General features: G+C 49.8%; 1 protein-coding gene across 5 annotated transcripts; it reads right to left on the bottom strand.

Annotated features, from left to right (window-relative positions):
• Positions 1–2,932: 2,932 nt before the first annotated feature.
• Optc (opticin) lies at positions 2,933–16,219 on the bottom strand. Of its 5 annotated transcripts, none has more exons than XR_013112818.1 (9): positions 15,107–16,219; positions 14,695–14,749; positions 12,903–13,176; positions 12,143–12,275; positions 10,537–10,695; positions 9,571–9,773; positions 7,180–7,275; positions 6,537–6,814; positions 2,933–6,362 (listed from the first exon to the last, which is right to left on the bottom strand). XR_013112818.1 is itself a non-coding variant. In XM_076941202.1 (9 exons), the coding sequence occupies exons 2-9, from the start codon at positions 15,198–15,200 to the stop codon at positions 6,641–6,643; spliced, it is 1,188 nt and encodes a 395-aa protein (XP_076797317.1). In that variant the 5' UTR covers positions 15,201–15,209; positions 15,779–16,219; the 3' UTR covers positions 6,494–6,640. The 5 variants fall into 5 exon arrangements, 4 of the variants coding, with proteins under 4 accessions (XP_076797317.1, XP_034368812.1, XP_076797318.1 ...); XM_076941202.1 differs by lacking the exon at positions 2,933–6,362 and having other exon boundaries at positions 6,494–6,814; positions 15,107–15,209; positions 15,779–16,219; XM_034512921.2 differs by lacking the exon at positions 2,933–6,362 and having other exon boundaries at positions 6,494–6,814; positions 15,779–16,219.
• Between the last annotated feature and the right edge of the window lie 1,433 nt (positions 16,220–17,652).

A 17,652-nucleotide genomic window follows, 5' to 3' on the forward strand; every position in this document is an offset into this window, starting at 1 on the left:
GTGGCTCTCCCATCCTCCCTGAACTCTCCTAAAAACAGGTTTATTTTCCTCGTTGCCTGTCCCCAGGTCACAAAATTTTCTTCGGCTCTCCAAGAGAGATATAGCTGCTTTTGTATTTGCCAGGCTCATAGCGGGGTCTGGGCTGCAGGATCCCTCTTGCAGGGGGATTAACCCATGTTTTAACCCACAAGGTGTGCCATTCAGGCATTGCTTCCGGGGTTGTCAGGGGCAGGAGTGGGATGTGGGCTGTTTCCTCTTCAGCATAAGGCTAGAGATGGATAAAGGCCTGCTGCAAAGCCAGATGGAGGCTGGAAGGGCTGGCCAGACTGGACAAGGATGAAGGCGGAGGAAGAGGTCTGAGTGTGGGCATTATTATGGTAGCCTGGCCAGTCCTCAGCCTCGATGGAGGGAAGAAGGAAAAGTGGGGACCACACAGGCACCCTCCTTCCATAGAGAAAGTCTTCAAGCTGCATCACATCAAGGGGGACCTGGGAGCTGCTGGAGACATGGAGTCTGCTAGCCAGGCTGGAGATGACCTTGAGAGAGCTGGTGTGCTGGAGAGGAGGGGGCAGGAAGAAGGAGCAGCTGAGAGGATGCAGATGGGAGGGGGCGGGGGAGAGCCAGGCCACTTGCATCTGTCTGCCTGCCTCCTGGCTAGGAGACTTGGACACAGACACAGGCGTGTGGCAGTGGGCGGTTGGGGACAGGGTGTCCTTGAGCCACAGGGTTCTCCTGAGATGAGATTCCTCGTGGTGTTCCCTGAGGGTGTGGACCTTCACTGTGCACCCCCCTTTTCCAGTCTGAGGGATACACACCTCACTCAGCCTTTGCTCTTTAAAAGCACGCTGAGGGGTTGGGGATGTGTTTCACTTGGTGGAACTCTTGTCCTGGGTTTCATCCCCAACAGATCAACAACAACAACGAAATGCTTTGGAGGGTGGGGGCTGGCAACTGGGGGGCATTGAACCACACAGCTCCAGGTGCAGGAACTTCTGAAAAATGGTAGCTTCTCCACAGCCATCTGCTTTTTTTTTTTTTTTTTTTTTTTTTTTTTTTTTTTTTTTTACCTTGTGTTTGTTTTTTGAGACAGCCTTTCACATAGCCCAGGCTGGCCTCAGACTCACTCTGTAGCCAAGGATGACCTTGAGCTCTTTTCTCTGTCTCTCTTCCTGTCTCTCTGCCCCTCTCCGAGAGAGTCTCATTATGTAGCTTTGGCTGGCCTGGAACTTGCTATTAGATGAGGCTGGCTTTAAACTTACAGAGATCCACCTGCCTTCCTGAAATCCTGCACAGTGCCAGGATTAAAGGCATGCTGACTTTGAACTCTAAATCTTCCTCCTGAGGGCTGGGATGACAGGCATGGGCCATTAAGCCTGGCTTCCTATTTTGTCTTCATAAACCCTATGTTGTTTGTCATCTTCCAGCTCATGGCCTCGCAAAGTCAGAATAGCAATTCACTCCCCTCAGAGTCAGACCGTGGAGTTAGACTCCACATGTAAAAGAACTCTGTAAAGTTCACATTTACAGCGTGAGTGATTCATAGGGGAGAAGGCCAGAGGAAGGGGAAGCAGGAAGGAAACACAGGCGAGGTCAGGGAGGAAACCTCACAGCCTTCTCAGCTCCAGTTGGCTCTAGCCCCTTGCAGTCTCTCCCATCCTGCCTCCTTCCTCTGGCCCTGGGCCCTGATGGGTGAGCTTTGGGGAAACCAAGGACTGCGGAGTTGAGGACAGGGTGGTTGAGGAGGAAGAGGTCACTATAAGCTCACCTTTGCTGAGAAAGGAGAGGTCCTGCCTCTTTCCCTCTGCCTCCTTTCTCCATATTCTCAGAGCTGGCAAAGGGGGATTTCCTGAGGCTAGACCCTCCTGAAGGCCATAAGCCAAGGAGGGAGGTGTTGCATTTCCTTCATGAGTGCCTTTGCCAGGGTCAGGCGGAGTTCAGTCAGATGAAGGCTTACTCAGGAAGTTAGATAGGCACTGTGCCTCCTGGAGCAGGCGGTTAGATTGCTCTCCGGTGTGGGCTCTGAGGCACCTGGGTTGGTTGCCATGTCTGCGGGGACATGAGGACCCTTCCTTTTATTCCGTCATGGCTGGCTGGCACTGGTCCTCCTCACCATTCTCACAGCACGGCCACTTGACAGGACAGGGAGGGGTGGGGGAGTGATGTCACTCTACCTTGAGGGAGGCTCTCTGCTTGCCCTGCCAGGGTCCAACCCAACTCCTTCTGGTCCTGACAACCCCAGCTTGGCTATGTCACATAAGACAAAGGCATAGCAGCTGCTGGGAGCAAGCTGATCTCTCCAGCCTTCTCTGCAACAGAGGGACAGATGTTCTATTTGAAATGTTTTCAGGGAGCCAACAAGAACATTCTTTTTGTTTTCTGGGTTTCCGTAGCCAGAACTAAGGGATTAGTCAGGAGACAGCTGCTAGGGTGTGGCCTTGGGGAAATCCTATCCTGTGCACAGGATGGCCTCTGGGAAAACAGTTTGCCTGCTTGACCTGCACTTGACCATAAAGACTGTGCAGGAGTGTGAAGTAAGAGCTGAGCTTAGGATTCTGGGTAGATGGACCTGGGTTTGAGCTCTGACTGGATCATTGTTTTGCAGTTTGAGTGGAGGCTACTTCTTTCAGAGGCCTGTTTGCACACATGCAGCATAGAGATGAACTTCCCTCTTATCCAGTGCTACCTTTGGGATTAAGTATGTGAGCTGCTTAAGGAGTCTGTGGCACCAAGTAGCAAACTCCAGAGCTCAGGAATTGCCAGCCCTCTCCTCTCACAGAACAGCAGTGGCACAGAATTTTCTGTCAGGACAAATTTACCACAAGTGTGTAGGCACCTAGGTGTGTTGTGGTTTGAGCACACAGGAGCCATAGTGCTTGAAAACATATATGTATGTATGTTATTATATATTACATATATACATTATATTATACACATATATGTTCTATTATATCTACAAACATCATTTATTAGTGGGTCCCTTCAATGCATGTTTTCTTACAGCTAAGAAATATTCAAACTTCCGCTGTTGGACACCTAAGCCTTTTAAAAACCCAGTAAAGGAAGAAGATACAGGATGTGATTGGTGTAGGACAGGAAGAGGGAGAGCTTAGGGGATATGCAAAGGAAGAACAGGGGTGAGAGGCTGGGAGAAGGCCCAGTAAAGGGCTGATGTATAAGCCTGAAGGCCTGATCCATATCCTCAGCACTCATCAGGGGAAAGAGTAGCTCAGGCTGGAGAGACAGCTCAGTGGCTAAGAGCACTGGCTGTTCTTCACAAGGACTTGGGTTTGATTCCCAGAACCCACACAGCAGCTCACAACTGTCAGTAACTCCAGTCCCACAGGATCCAGCACTTTATTGTGGACTCTATGGGCAACAGGCTCGCACATGATACACAGACATACATGATGTCAAAAATACCCATATTCACAAATCATCTTTTAAAAGGCAGGTTTGGCAATGGGGCATGCACCTGCATTCCTGGTGTTGGGGTCAGGTGACGGGGGCAGGAGGATCCCTGGGATTTTCTAGCCAGCAGCCAGTCTAGTCAAACTGGTGAGTTCCAAGTTCACTGAAAGATCCCAGCTCAAAAAGTAAGATGGGAAGCAATTCAGAGAAGATACCAGATATCATCTGACCTTCGTGAGTACTCACACATGCACATGTATTCATACACATCTCACCCATGTGCACACAAATGAACCCAAATGCATATAAGAGACAAACACACACACACACACACACACACGTGCACACACACACATCAGAGAGAGGAGGGTGGGGAGATCTGCTTTAGCAAACTCCTTTGGAACCAGTGAGAGCTTTAGTGTCTCTAAGGAGAGATCTTGGTCTTCAGACCTCTCCCGAGGTGAGGTGTGCTGGGACCTAGGCCTCTAGGAGAGAAGAAAGAAGCCTCGGCCAGGGTATGAGGGCACCTCTCAGTATTCCCACTTATCATCCCAGAGCTAGTATGAAGAGTCTTTGTCCAAACTTCAGTAACCATAGGAGATGGGCAATTGATTTACCTTCTTCAGGACTTAACTTCTCCATCTGAGGAATGGGAACAATCAACCTTGACACGCCTGTTCATAAGACTGTGTAAGCATTTAAAGTGCTTGGTGTGGTACTACTCAGGGTGTGAGGAAAGGCAGAGGAAAGGCTTCCCTCCCATGTGAGCCACCATAAGCACCTCTCCTTTCAGGCTTGGAGACCACCTGGGGATGGTTGCCTTGACAATTCATGGCTTGGCTGGTTCCCACTCCATCTTTGGTTTCAGCTTAAATGCTAGCCCTGCAAAGAGGCCTCCCAGACTCAGACACAGTCTCCTCTTGCCAGCTCCTGTCACATTTGATAATTCCCTTTGTAGCACATCTCAGTTGAATAGTGTAATCGATGCTGATTTACTTTTCTTACTAGATCTTAGCTCCACCAGGGAAGGGAAGTTTCCCCAGCACACCCAGCCATCTTATCAGCAGGAACACAGCCTTAGGCACTTGGCAGACAGGAGCGGTCTAAGATTCTGCGATTCTGCCCAGCGAGCCAAGGCCCTGACTGCCTCAAGTCCTTCCCACGCCTCACCCAACACCTAGGAGGCAACAACTGGGGCACAGTGCCATCAATCCCACCGCTCACCCCGCTCATAAAAACCGTGGCAGCAGGGCATGGTAGTACACACTTGTAATCCCAGCAGTGGGGAGGCTGAGACAGGAGGATGATAAATTCAGGGCCAGGCTGGGATACATAGCAAAGCTCTATCCTTTAAAAATAATTAAAAAAAAAAAAAAAAAAAAAAAGCAACAGGAAGAAGGTTGGTTATCTCTCTTCTCTCTCCATTCAGGGAAGAAGCTGACTAGATAACAGCTGCTTCTTCTCCCCCCCCCCCATGAGACTCGGGCAGAGTCACACGGGAAAAGAGGGGATTCGAACCAGGAGAGAGAGCAAAGGGAGCAGGCTCGCCCTCTGCAGGCTTGCTCAGCTGCCTTTTCTTTTCCATTCTCTCAGCACCTCAGGCTCTGCCCAGGACCCAAAGCTGGAGGTAGTTGCTCTATTTATTTATCTTTGCACAAGGCTGCCCTCTGCTGGTTGCACATGCAAGAACCCAGTGGCCAGAAACCAAGAGTCTGAGGCAGGAGCCAGGGAAGAGGTGAGTGTTAGCTTGAAGGTGAGAAGTTTAAGCCCGTTCCCTCCTTCTGGATGGGTCCCTCCAAATGGAACAGGAGACCATTTTCCATTGCTAGGAAAAGCAAGAAATGAAGGGCCATACCATAGGGACTGGACTCATCTGCCAAAGTAGCGTAGGGTCAGGGAGGACTAGTATAACCATAGGTTTTTGTCCTTAGTAGTGTGCTGGCAAGCCTTTTAAGAGCTAGCTCTACACACACACACACACACGCACACATACACTCACACACACACACAACCAGAAAGAGTAAGAGACTCTCTCTTATACACAATCTGTCTCTGTCTCTCTGTCTCTCTGTCTCTGTCTCTCTGTCTGTCTCTCTCTCTCGCTGTCTCTCTCTCTCTCTTTCACACACACACACACACACACACACACACAACCAGAAAGAGTAAGAGACTCTCTCTTATACACAATCTCTCTCTGTCTCTGTCTCTCTGTCTCTGTCTCTCTGTCTCTGTCTGTCTGTCTCTCTCTCTCTCTCTCGCTGTCTCTCTCTCTCTCTCTTTCACACACACACACACACACACACACACACAACCAGAAAGAGTAAGAGACTCTCTCTTATACACAATCTCTCTCTGTCTCTGTCTCTCTGTCTCTGTCTCTCTGTCTGTCTCTCTCTCTCGCTGTCTCTCTCTCTCTCTTTCACACACACACACACACACACACACACACACACACACACCCTAGTTTACAGCATTCACAGATTTCCATGCTGTAAATCTCCCAACACGAGGCCACCGAATGATCTGGGGAGGTGGTCCTGCAGCCCACCATTGTATAAAATGTCTACCATGAAGCTGCCGTGCACACAAATAACTTCAAAGCAGGGGAAATGCATGGGGGAAGTGGCGAGTTTTGCGAGTTCATTCTAATTGTTTTCAGTATAATGTATTTAACTGCAAGGTTATATAATTTAATTTTTCATAATGGCTGTGTTTAATAACTGAACTGCAAAATTCTGGAAAATGTAATTATCAGAGTCGTCAGCCTACCAGTCAGAAAGACCAGGCTCCAGCACACCGATGACTCGTCCCCCCGCCCCTCCCCTCCATCCTAGCTTCTGTCCCTCTGCCGCCTCCTCTTCCTCCTCTTTCTTTCATGGTTCTCCTGGAATTCTGTGTGGGAAGATGAGTATGGAGAGTTTGGAAAAGATCTCTATGGTGGACACTGCTGTTCTCTGAGTCAGGAACCATAAGGTGTAAGAAAGAGGGAGAAATACAAATTCAGTGGCTGAAGAGTGTCTCTCTCTCTCTCTCTCTCTCTCTCTTTCTCTCTCTCTCTCTCTCTCTCTCTCTGTGTGTGTGTGTGTGTGTGTGTGTGTGTGTTGTGAAATTTTGCAACTGTGGCTCACAGGTTTCCTGGAACTTGGACTACAGATCACTTCTTAGGTGCAGGGAGATGGTGCTCCCTCGGCGAGTCTCTGAGCACTGTCTGGGAAGAGAGGACCAGTGGCAGCTAGGTGAAGCGGCCCACAGGGAGCCGTGGCAGGCAAAAGTAGGCCTCTGGGAAAAGGCTCAGATTGATGGGGTTCCCGTCCAGGCGGATGTCTTCTAGCTGCCGGCGGCGCTCATGTCTGTGTTCCCTAGTGTCACAGAAAGTGTCGCTTTCCATGGTCTCGATCATGTTATTCTGGAAGGAACAGCACACAGTGAAGGCTCACAGCCTCCTGTGCAGCTGGAGAAGTGAAAGTAGATAGAGCTGAGGCCACATAGTGTACGAGAAGACATTTGTGGAGAGTGAAGAAAGAGTGAAGAAATCAGAAATGATATGAGTAGAAGGAGGGGGTGGTAGTGAGGAGGCCCTAAGGGGATGAGAAGAGACAGGAGGTAGGCAAAGTGAGGGCATTAAAGCAGGTGAAATACCAATGGGTAAGGGAAGGTGATATTTTAAAAAGGGGTGGAGAACATTATTTCTATGGCCACTCCCTGAATTCCCCTGTTATCTGCCTTCCACACTACACGCTATTTTTGCCTTTGGTGATCAAGGCTCCTCACCTGCAGGTGCAGGGAGCGCAGGCTGAGGGGCAAAGGCCCAGGGATGGAATCCAGCAGGTTGTCTGCCAGGTAGAGAAACTGCAGCTTCTCCAGCGCCTATGGGGACACAAAGAATGAGAGATCAGAGGGGGTCATGCCAGGCTCTTGGCATGAAGAAGTGCCCCAGCAGGCCAGCATGAGGTGGTCTCATTCGTGGGCTACGGTTGTCTCTGCCTGTCTATCTCTGTGTCTGTCTCTGCTTCTGTGTCTCTGTCTCTCCTCTCCTTCTCCAGAATCTTTACTTTGTACCTCAGGCTGACCTGAAATTCTCTTTATATCCCAGGCTGGCCTCAGTCTTGTGTGTGTGTGTGTGTGTGTGGGGTCCTTCTACTTCATCTTTCTGAGTCCTCCACCACCAATTCCAGCTAAGGATGCTGGCTCTTTAAGGAGCTTTGCAGAGCCTATCTTCATTTGGATGCCAAAGGAAAGCTGCTGTCATTGAGTGCTAGCAGCTGGGGAACAGAAAGGAACTGTTGGAGAATGGCGGGGAGGAGCCTAAGCCAGGATCAGGTAAAAAGAAGGACCATGGGACATTTCAGCTCAGTCTCAACTTCTCTGTCACCGGTGAAAAGTCTCCCAAATGCTCCACTCAGAGTGGCTATGGAGACCACGCTCAGAGGGCACCAGCATGGCAGAATAGAACCTGAGGCACACAGAACATGTGAGCAGAAGAGCACTGTCAGAATCAGGAGGGGCTGATCTGAGAGGACTGTGGGGGAGAGATCAACCCGCAGGGGCTCAGGGAACAGGGAGGAACAAGCTACCTCTTCTCAGAGCATCACTCCCTGCATTCAGTTGCCCTGTGATCAAACACTGCAAACGCTGTGTTTAATCCTGCAGTGGCTCTGTCGAGTGGGCCTCATCACCCGCTTTGTAGCCGAGGAAACAAGATCAGAAGTGACTCACACAGTGAGCTCAGGTCCTTGGGCTGCAAAGCCCCTGCCTTTTCTGGGCCAAGAAAATAGGGCTGAGTGAAGGCAGAGAAGCACCTCCTAATATGGAAACGCCGTTTCAAGGGCTGGAACAGCCAGAGACCTCCTGGTACAGACAATCCCAGTGCTTCCTGCACAGCTGAGAGAAGTAATGTGTGCAGGTTTTGCATCCCACCCACCAGGGGCACAGATTCTGTTCTCTGGGCCCTCTGTAGGCCCACGGCACACAGAAGACAGGGAGGGAGGAAGACATTTGTGAAGAGCAGAGGCTGAGTGGGCACACGGCTCTTGGTGAGCATGGTGACGATGCACTGTCACTTCTGTACTCAGGGAGCTGACGCAGGAGAAGAATGAATTTGAGGGCATCCCGGACTATATAACAAGTCCCTTGTATGTATATTTGAGTATGTACACACACACACAGACACACAGACACACACACACACACAGACACACACGCATGCACGCACGCACACACACACACACACACACACACACTATATGGCAATTTTTTACTATTTGCCTATTTGATGCTTCTAAGTATGAATTTGCTTGCACAAATGAGCCTGCACAGTTGAGCATTGCTTAAGGACAGGGGTGCATTCTGAGAAATGTGTCATCGTGAAATTACTTACACAAACCAAGAGGGCTACAAAGATACCGATGACTCTGTCTTAGGGGGCCACCACCATGCACGTAGTTCAGTAGTGATAGAAATGTTGTCTTATGGTTTGATTGTACTTGAAAGACACAGAGAGGCAGCGCTCGAGCAGTGGTCTCTGAAGGCCCTTCCCAGGTGCTGCAGCCTGCACGTTGGGATGTGGACTAAATATCTGAGCTGTAAGGGAGACCCAGTTAAATGTTCTCCTTTGTAAGAGTTGCTGTGGTCATAGTGTCTCTCCACAGCAACAGAAACTCTACGATACCTATCAAATTGTGTCTCTTGTGAATCTGACCACAGAGAGATGCTGGTCATTTAATGGTAGATTTCAAAACCATTAAGATGGTTTATAGGAGGTAGAGTCAGAGTGAGCTCCAGAGACAAACTGGAGTTTTCAAGGGTAGAGTGGATGAGGTGGACTGGGGTGCTGGTACAAAGATGAGCAGATACGTACATAAAGGCTAGAGCAGTGTCCTCACAGAGGGAAGGAGGAGTTGCCAGCATTGGCTTCTGGTGGTCTGCCCCCATGAACAGGACCCTGAGGCCCAACAGCACTGGGTTTCCTATTCGCAGAAGATACAGATGCTACCAAGATGGCACGATGTAAAACACCCTTTCTAGAGAATGTTTAATAAGCCATACATGGAAAAAGAAGGAAAAGGGGAAATTGATTTTTGGCTCTAGACAAGAGTTGAACACGAACAGCTGTGAGGTCAGGGTACATGGGCATGGCGCACTTTGCATGGTGGACTGACTCACCATGAAAGCCTCAGGCTGTATCCCAGAGCTCTGCAGGCGATTCAGGCGGACGTCCAGGAGCTCGATGCCACTGGGCAGCACAGGCAGGGCTGCAAGCTGGTTCTCTGAAAGGATCAGATCCTGCAGGGCAGGCAGCAGGTGGAGGGCATCGTTGTGGATGGAGGAGATGGAGTTGCCGGAGAGGTCGAGCCTTCTCAGTTTTGCTGATGGATGTTGGGAGAGAACACAGGGCAAAACTGGCGCATACATCCCTCCTGGCCCTGGGTGGGCTCTATTTGCCTCCATAACATGACCCATTCTTTTCAACGGAGTTCTAAATTAGCTCACCTCCTGCACCAAGTCCAAACCACAAGAAACAAGGCCAGATCAGATCTCCCTTTAAAACCATGGCATTCCTCAATAACTTTCTCGAGAGCTTTGATTCTATCCATCTTAAAAGATTTGTCCCCACCCCGTAACTCCCACCTGCAAGGACAATAATTAACAAGTTCAGGAATTGCTGCATTCATCCTGTTCCTCTCTCTTCCTGCACAACTTCCTTTACATGGAAGACACTGAGGACACAAAAGGCTATCAAGGTAGAAGCTGGAGGCAAGCTTCTGCCTCCTACCTCAAACAGAGAATATGGTAGGAAGTAGCAAAACAAAATAGCAAGAAGCTATTTAAAGGCATCAGGGCCATAGAGAAGTGGTTTAGGGGAGTCTAGCCCAGAGGCTAACATTGGGAGGTCAATAGGGAGGTCTAGCCTAGAGGCCAATAATGCTGGAACATTTTGGAAATGTTGCCTTTTCCTGTGCCTTTGATCCTTCATGAGAAGAACTGGCTACTTCTGCCATTTTAAAATCTTAAAGGAAAGGAACTGGAAGGACTGGGGCTCCTGTCCTGTTGACAGCCCGGAGCCCATGTCTGTACCCTGACAGTCCTCTCTGCCTCACCACCATCATCTTGTCTCGAAGCATAACTCACTCAGCCCTTTGAAGTCTCCAGCCTGGATGAGGCTGATGTGGTTGAAGCGAGCATACAGGTAGGTGGTCATCTGGGGAAGAGGAGGAATGTTCTCCAGGTCTGCATCATCACAGTACACAGAAGAGCCAAGGCACACACAGACCAGGCAGGTAGGCAGGCCTGGCCAAGTGGAAGACAGAACAGAGGAACATCTCCGGTCACACTCTCTCTTCAAGCCTCTGTAGCCAGTGGTCTTTGCTTCAGGGAATGTCTAAGCCATGGGCAGCTGTGGCTTTTAGATTGCCTATTTCCCCACAGAACCACCCAGCACAATGCACCCAGACAACACTCAAAGTTGCTCTCAATCTGTCACTTAGCCCTGGCTTAAAAGTGGACTCACTTAATTACCATTCAATGCAAAGCTCATTGGTGCCTTCGTAGAACCCTGATCCTTTGTAAGTTCTGAGTTTCTGTGGCTCTTTCTAGGACTTCTGTCTGTCTCTTTTCCAGAGGACCTTCTCTAGTGTCAAAAGGTAGAGTGTAGATGGAAAAAAACATCAGAATTATATGGAGTGGTCAATGGTTGCTGCCTCTGTTTTAGGAAGAGGAATCGGCCATGTTCTCTGTGGATTCAGGAAGCATAACAGAGCTAAGGTAGAATGGACCATGCCTGCTTAGCATCCATTTCCTCTTGGGATGTCATCAGCATCCCAATTTTACACTGGAGAACAGCCCTTGCCTCTTCTCTGTCCCTGGTGCTCTCTCTGTACCCAATGGCCAAGAAATTCAGACAGCTGACCAATGTTAGTGTCCCTTGCTATCACAAGATCTCAGAGATTACTGAGAAGGAGGCTTGTATCCAAAAGGCACCGGAGGAAAGTTCACAGCCCAGAAATGAAGCAGCAGGAGGGGCTGGCAATGGCAGGGGATCTTCTCCCAAGGCTAAGAAAGGCAGGTCTGACTGAGACCCTTTAGGGTCTCTTCAAGTCTGGGATTGTGGCTATGAGAATGGACTTCCCATGGACGTCCCCACCCCAGGTCCATGCTGGCAAATTTCCTAGAGGAGAACAGGATACCGAGCACCATCGAGTCCAGAATAAGCTTCATTCCTCCTCTGTCCCAGGCTTTGATCAGAGTCAGGGATGCTGCACCCCAGTCCCCAGGAAGGCACTGGGGGAGGGGTTGAGGTCTGCTAACAAAGGTGAATTTGAGACTGAAGCCAGTGTCTCTGCTTCATTTGCTCCCTTGCCAAGTGACAGCCACAGTTATTTACTCTCCTCTCCGGGCTTTTAATCATCTCTAATCTAATTACCACTCAAACTGTTCCCCGAGTGATGCTGTTAATTAAGGTAGGGTGGCTTTGCTAAGGTGTAGGAGTTCTTGCTTGCTTTGCATCCCACTCAATCTGTGCACAATATTTATACAAAAGTATCAGGGACAGCCAGCCACTCCCCTGTTTTTTTTTTTTTTTTTTTTCCATAACAACCTTCCCTTCTTTTCCTGTTGGCAGAGGCCAACCCAGACCCAGGACTCCCTGGCCTTAGCCCTCACCACATCCCACTTTAGAACTGCCTGGTGCTAGCTTCAGGTTGTTTGGCCCCGTGACCTTCTGATTGCACACACTTACCATGGCTGCTCTGGGAGTTCAGTAGGCCAGTGGTGGTAGGTCCTGCCGTTGTGAGTTGTGATGACAATGTCCTTGGAGCCACAGTGCTGGTGGGGCTACCTCTTGTTGGAAGAGTCGGACTGCTTATTGTAGCCTGAAGACACAGCACAAAGCACACCACAGGCCAGTCTATGCCTGAGAAGGACTTACCTGTGGCCCCTGGAAACCTCAGCGACCAAGTTCAAACTCGTGCAGAGGAGTAAGTGGAGGGAGAGAGAAAAAGATGGAACAAAGAAGGGACCTTAGTGAGCACAGCATCTAATGTCTCCACACACAAATGTCATACACGAATGAGGACACTGAAGTCACGAGAGGAAAGGGTGAATGAAGGTTGGGGCTCAGAAGGTCCCAACACAGAGCTGAAGTCCGGATCTCTGAGTCATCCAGTGTGGTGTTCCTTCCCTTCCTCTCCGTTGTTCAGGTTGGCACTACCCCCCTTTCTCTACCCAGAGCCTGGTCACATCACAAAGGGGCAGAGGCTTCTGGGCTCATGGAGCATGCAGCACCTGGTCAATCTCTGAGAGGACAGGATGTGTAACACATGCATGTGTAACACACACACACACACACACACACACACACACACACACACACACTCACTCTCGAATTTACATCATATAGCAAAAGGGCTTGAGAGATTTGTATTATAGGGCAGGTGGAAATAGATCTGGCCCCTAATCCTGTTTCTTTCAGGGATTCCAAATCATCTCAGTCCTCTCACCTCAGGGATCTGGTCCCCATAGTCTGCAAACTCCTCATAGCTGCTCAGGTCAATGACTTCACTGTAGTCCTCTAGGCTCAGGGTATAGTTCTCCACATGCAGGGACGTGTCACCTTCCTCGGGGCTCTGCTCTTCTCTTTCCCTCTCCCCTAGGAGAGAGGCTGTCCCTGCCTCCTGCAGCACCAGGGTCAACAGACTCAGGAAAGCCAGGAACTTCATGAGGCTCTGAGGGAGGAGCAGGAGTGAGAATGGCTGAATCCCTTTGATGTACATCCTGTGGGTAGGAGGTAGAAGGGCCGTCATTTGAGCTTGCCTGGTGGGAATGGCTCACAAAGTTAGCCAGCTTTCAATCTGCATGCTTGTTCACATGCCCTCTGTCACAGGAGCTCACTCAGCATCTTCATCTGTCGATCCTCAAAGTTGGTGGGTCGGATCTGTGTCTAGAGGTATCTTTAGCCAACACTCCCACTACAGCTCACAGTGTGGTGATTACACAGGCTTCGGTGGACAGCTTCCACAGGCTGGCTTACTCATCTCACCACAGGCATGCTTACCACAGTCCCTTGTCCACTCACCGGCACACTGGATACACCGGTGCATTTGTACCAGTATTTTCTAATAAACAACCACATATCCAGGAAAAAAAACCCTCTCATCAACCACTTCCCCAATCCCAAAAAACCAAAACCAAACAATCAAACGTACAAAAACCAAAACAAAAAACGAAAGCAGCAGCAGCAGCAGCAACAACAACAACAACAACGGCAAGAACAAAATAGCTTTAGAGAAACTACATTAAAGAGTACATTTGTTTCCTTTTCGCTTTTGTTTTCCTGAGATAGGGTCTCACCTACCCTAGGTTGGCCTCAAACTCATATAGTGGAGAAGGACTTTGACCTTTTGGTCTTCCTGCCTCTACCTCCCAAGTGCTGGGATTACAGGTGTGTACTATCATGCCTGGTATATAGGATGCTGGGAATCTAGCACAGAGCTTCAAGCGTGTCAGGCAAACTTGCTACCCACTGAGCTCTCTCCCTAACCCTACTTGTGGTTACTCTAAGGCCTCTCGTTCATTCAGTCACTTAAGCAATCATGGGATGTCTATTAAGTTGTCGTCTCTGGACATGCCTTTGGAGATGCACAAAGGAATAAGGCCCAGCCCTTTGTGGAGCAACCAGTCAATTTGGAGACAAAATCTTATAACTTAACATACAATGTAAAAAAAAAAAAAATGGATGTTAGCTCCTAACAGACTTAGAAACGTAGCTTTTTAGAAACACATTGTAGAAAGCGGAGGGCTTATGTGCGGTTATGGAGCGTTTTTTTTTTTTTTTTTCCCCCATCAGAAAGCTCGGCAGCTATGTGTGTTTGCACATGGGTTACTGGAAGGACATACTGTGCGCACACATGAGCACAGACGTCTGCAGCTCACTCGCATCTGTGCAGTGAGCAGTGTGTGTGCTATGGGATACAGAAGTGTCTGCAGCACTGTAGCCACTATGCAGCTGATTACACAGCCCTCCCAAAGCTGCCTGCACAGGTTTCTTCTTAATGGTAAGTCCCCAGCAGTAGTAAGAGGTCTCTTTGTTCCCTGTTCCCACTCCAAACTGAAATACATATTCTTCAAAACTATCCCCAAGGCAGTTTACTGACCACCCAGAAGGACCTTGCAGCTGCTTTGATCAGAGCCTTATACTCTTGCCATCCTCTCTGCTCAGTTCCTGCCCCAGCCCCGACTCCATCCCTTTGCTTGCACGCCAGTGCTCATGGGGCTTCCAACCTTGGACCTTACCTTTTAGATGCTTTTGGTTCCCTCTGGCCCAGCAGCTTCCAGGGAGATAAAAGCTCTGATGGAGATGATGACTGCCTGTCAGACTAGGAAACAGCTAGACACTCCCTTATCTATTGACCAGGGAGAGGACAAGGGGTTGGCCCAGGGATGCATGTGTCTAATTGGATTTCCCGTTCTTTGAGGTGCCCTGCTGTTTCCCTTCCTTTTTCCTCAGGGGTCCCTAATCTCATTTCTTTACCTAATGAACAGCAGTTCTTCGCTCAAGCATGCATGTGAATGCATGCACACACACATGCATGCACGCACATGTACACACACACATGCACACGCACACGCACACACGCACCATGGCCTCCACACTTTCTTCTCTGGTCTTTGAGGGTTGGTCAGTTAAGTTAGATTGGGAGTTTACCAGAACACTGAACTGAGGTTTCCTGGACTGGTGGAGCTTGCTGTCCCTGTCTCCCATTACTCACCCCCTCAGAAATAATGACACTGGACTTCATAGATGGAATCTAAAGAGAAAAAGAGCATAGACTGGGACACCCCACCCAGCCCTACCCCTAGAGCACCGTGGTGGTACAGAGAGAAACAGGAAATGGGGCTGGATCTGAAGACCAACTCTAAGTTTACAGCAGTGGTCAGCAAGGACAAGACAGGGAGTTCTCTAACTCCCGTAGGAAGAAAAGACAAGGACAGGAGTGGGGCTTTGGCTTACAAACGCCCAAGACACTGTCACTGTGCACAACCTGTGGCCTGGAACCTAACCCTTCTTTTCCCACTCGGACTTTCCACGGCCCCATCTTTCCTTGGGATATGCCCCAGATATCTCCAGAGGAGGGTAGGGGCTGGAGAATGTCATTCTGATTCAGCTGCCCAGGTTTTTCTCTGATGCTCTCCACATCCTCCTCCTTTCCACTGGCCACACCCTGAATCCCAGCAGGGAGGCCCCCTGAAGTACTTCTCTTCAGACTCCTTATTGTAGAGGAGGAAATAGAGTGCAAAAGAGAAGCGACTGGTCCAAGGTCACCCAGGGTCAAGGCTAGCACTACATTTTGAGTGTTTTCTGGGTTCATAGGCTCACCTTCTTACAATCTCATCCCAGGAATCCCGAGAACACAGTGATTCTGTGCCCTCAGAACAGATGGCCTTAGCAGAACCCATCTCCAGCTTGCGATGCCAGGTGAGTGGGCAGACCTAAGAGCTAGACCCCAGGACTCCTCAGCCTGTGTGGGAAGGGGATTCCGGCAACCTGTCAGAACAAGGCTGTTTTGTCTCGGAGATCCCCCATCTGGGGACTGACAGCTTCAGAAGCTGGGCTTGGTGGAGGGAGATAAGAGTCCCAAGCCAAGATGAGCCCTCGAAGCAGATGGCACATTTGGCTGGTCCTACCCCCTTTATTCAGTTCTTCCAGAGACCCTCGGTCCCCACAGACAGCCGAGACGGTGTCCCCCTCCCACCTCCATGCCATTTATCCCTGCAAGGAATACAGATGAGACTGTTCATTCATTTCCCCCCTGCCACCTGCTTCCACTCTTCTTCCCACTCTCGGTGACACACCCCCCTCCACACTCCCGCTGCTCCCCTCCCACCCCACTCCGCCCGTCGCCCCATCTCTCCTGAGCGTCCGCCCCCACACTCCCAGGCGGCACAAGCAGCCCTGTACCGCGCACGCGCCTTCTCCCACGCACTCCCCGCACTCCCCGTCCCCATCCCCATCCCCTGAGGCAAACTGCGATGCAGGCCAGCTCTCATCCTACACTTTCTCCCAGCTTCTATTCCCGCCTTCACAAGCTTGCGGTTCGTTCCCATGGATTTCAGAGGCGTTGGTGGATGGGAACGTGGACCTGTGTGGGAAGAGGCAGGCGGGCCGGCGTAGTCCCTGATCCACGAGCCTGGCAAGCGCTCCCCTTTAGCAGAGACATGAGGTGTAGTGATGAGACGGAGGCAACAGGCCATGTGGACACAGAAGTCTGGCCAGCTGACCCTGCTTCTGCCCTGGAAGTGATAGAGGAGGGCAGAAAAGTTCAGAGACCCGCCGGCCTTTTGGTATTCGCTGCTGATAACTGGGAACCCCCACCCACTCCGACGTGGGCTAGACCTCAGCCTAGCTATTTACTGGTTTGTTCCGGCTCTTGTTCCAAGTCATATACTTTCTCCTCCTCTTGTCTGGTTAAACTGGATTCCTCAGAGCCCACTCACGCGAGACTTCCCAGGCAGAGGAAAAGGTCCGCCCACTGAGTTGTATATAGTTAACATCATTACAACTAAGAGAAAAGAATTTGTGAACACACCCCACCTTCTTATCAAGTTATTAATTCCCCAATGGCATGGAGTATACATCATCCAACTTTGAATTTTTTACTGGGACCTGCCTGGCACACAATTGGTCTGAAGCCTGCACTTACCAGGCAGGTAGGGTTGGGCAAGGGCAGTTTTCATCCTGTACAAGACAGCCTAGGTTAGGAGGGTTGAGAATCCCCTTCTGTAGCCAAATTCCCCTCTAAAGAGAGCCCTGGTGATTACGTTTGCCCTTTTCAAACTTGGATGGCCTGTAGACCTTTCCAGATGATTTGGTCCTTGGCTGTCTGCCCCGGACACACTGGATTTCTCCAATTAGTTAGAAAAGATGACCATGTCTCTTCCTGCCGCGCCTTGGTGCTGTGCACCGAGAAACCCTCCACAGTTTGATAGCTGTAGTTTCAAAGAGCATGGCTGTTTTGATTTCAAGTGGAGCTATTAGATTTCTGGTCTGACTTTAGAAGAAGCTTTGGTATGTCCCCCCCCCCTTTTTTTTTCTTTCAAGATCTTACTATGTAGCCTTGGTTGGTCTCAAACTCCTAGAGGGCTGTCTGCCTCTGCCACCTGAGTGCTGGGATAGCAGCCACCAGCCCTGGCTGCTAGGATTTTTTTTATTTTTATTTTTTGTTTTATTTTTTTTTATTTTTTTATTTTTTT

The sequence above is a fragment of the Arvicanthis niloticus genome, chromosome 10 (assembly GCF_011762505.2).
Source record: "Arvicanthis niloticus isolate mArvNil1 chromosome 10, mArvNil1.pat.X, whole genome shotgun sequence".
Taxonomy (NCBI): Eukaryota; Metazoa; Chordata; class Mammalia; order Rodentia; family Muridae; genus Arvicanthis; species Arvicanthis niloticus.

Bases quoted from the DNA above. Each gene is read 5' to 3' on its own strand.
- Optc (XM_076941202.1), bottom strand. From the start codon at position 15,200: ATGAAGTCCAGTGTCATTATTTCTGAGGGGGTGAGTAATGGGAGACAG. The intron at 12,276-12,902 runs GTGAGAGGACTG...CTGTGTCTTCAG, and splicing joins ATGGGGACCAGATCCCTGAG to GCTACAATAAGCAGTCCGAC. The intron at 6,815-7,179 runs GTGAGGAGCCTT...TGTTCCTTCCAG, and splicing joins TGCGCTCCCTGCACCTGCAG to AATAACATGATCGAGACCAT.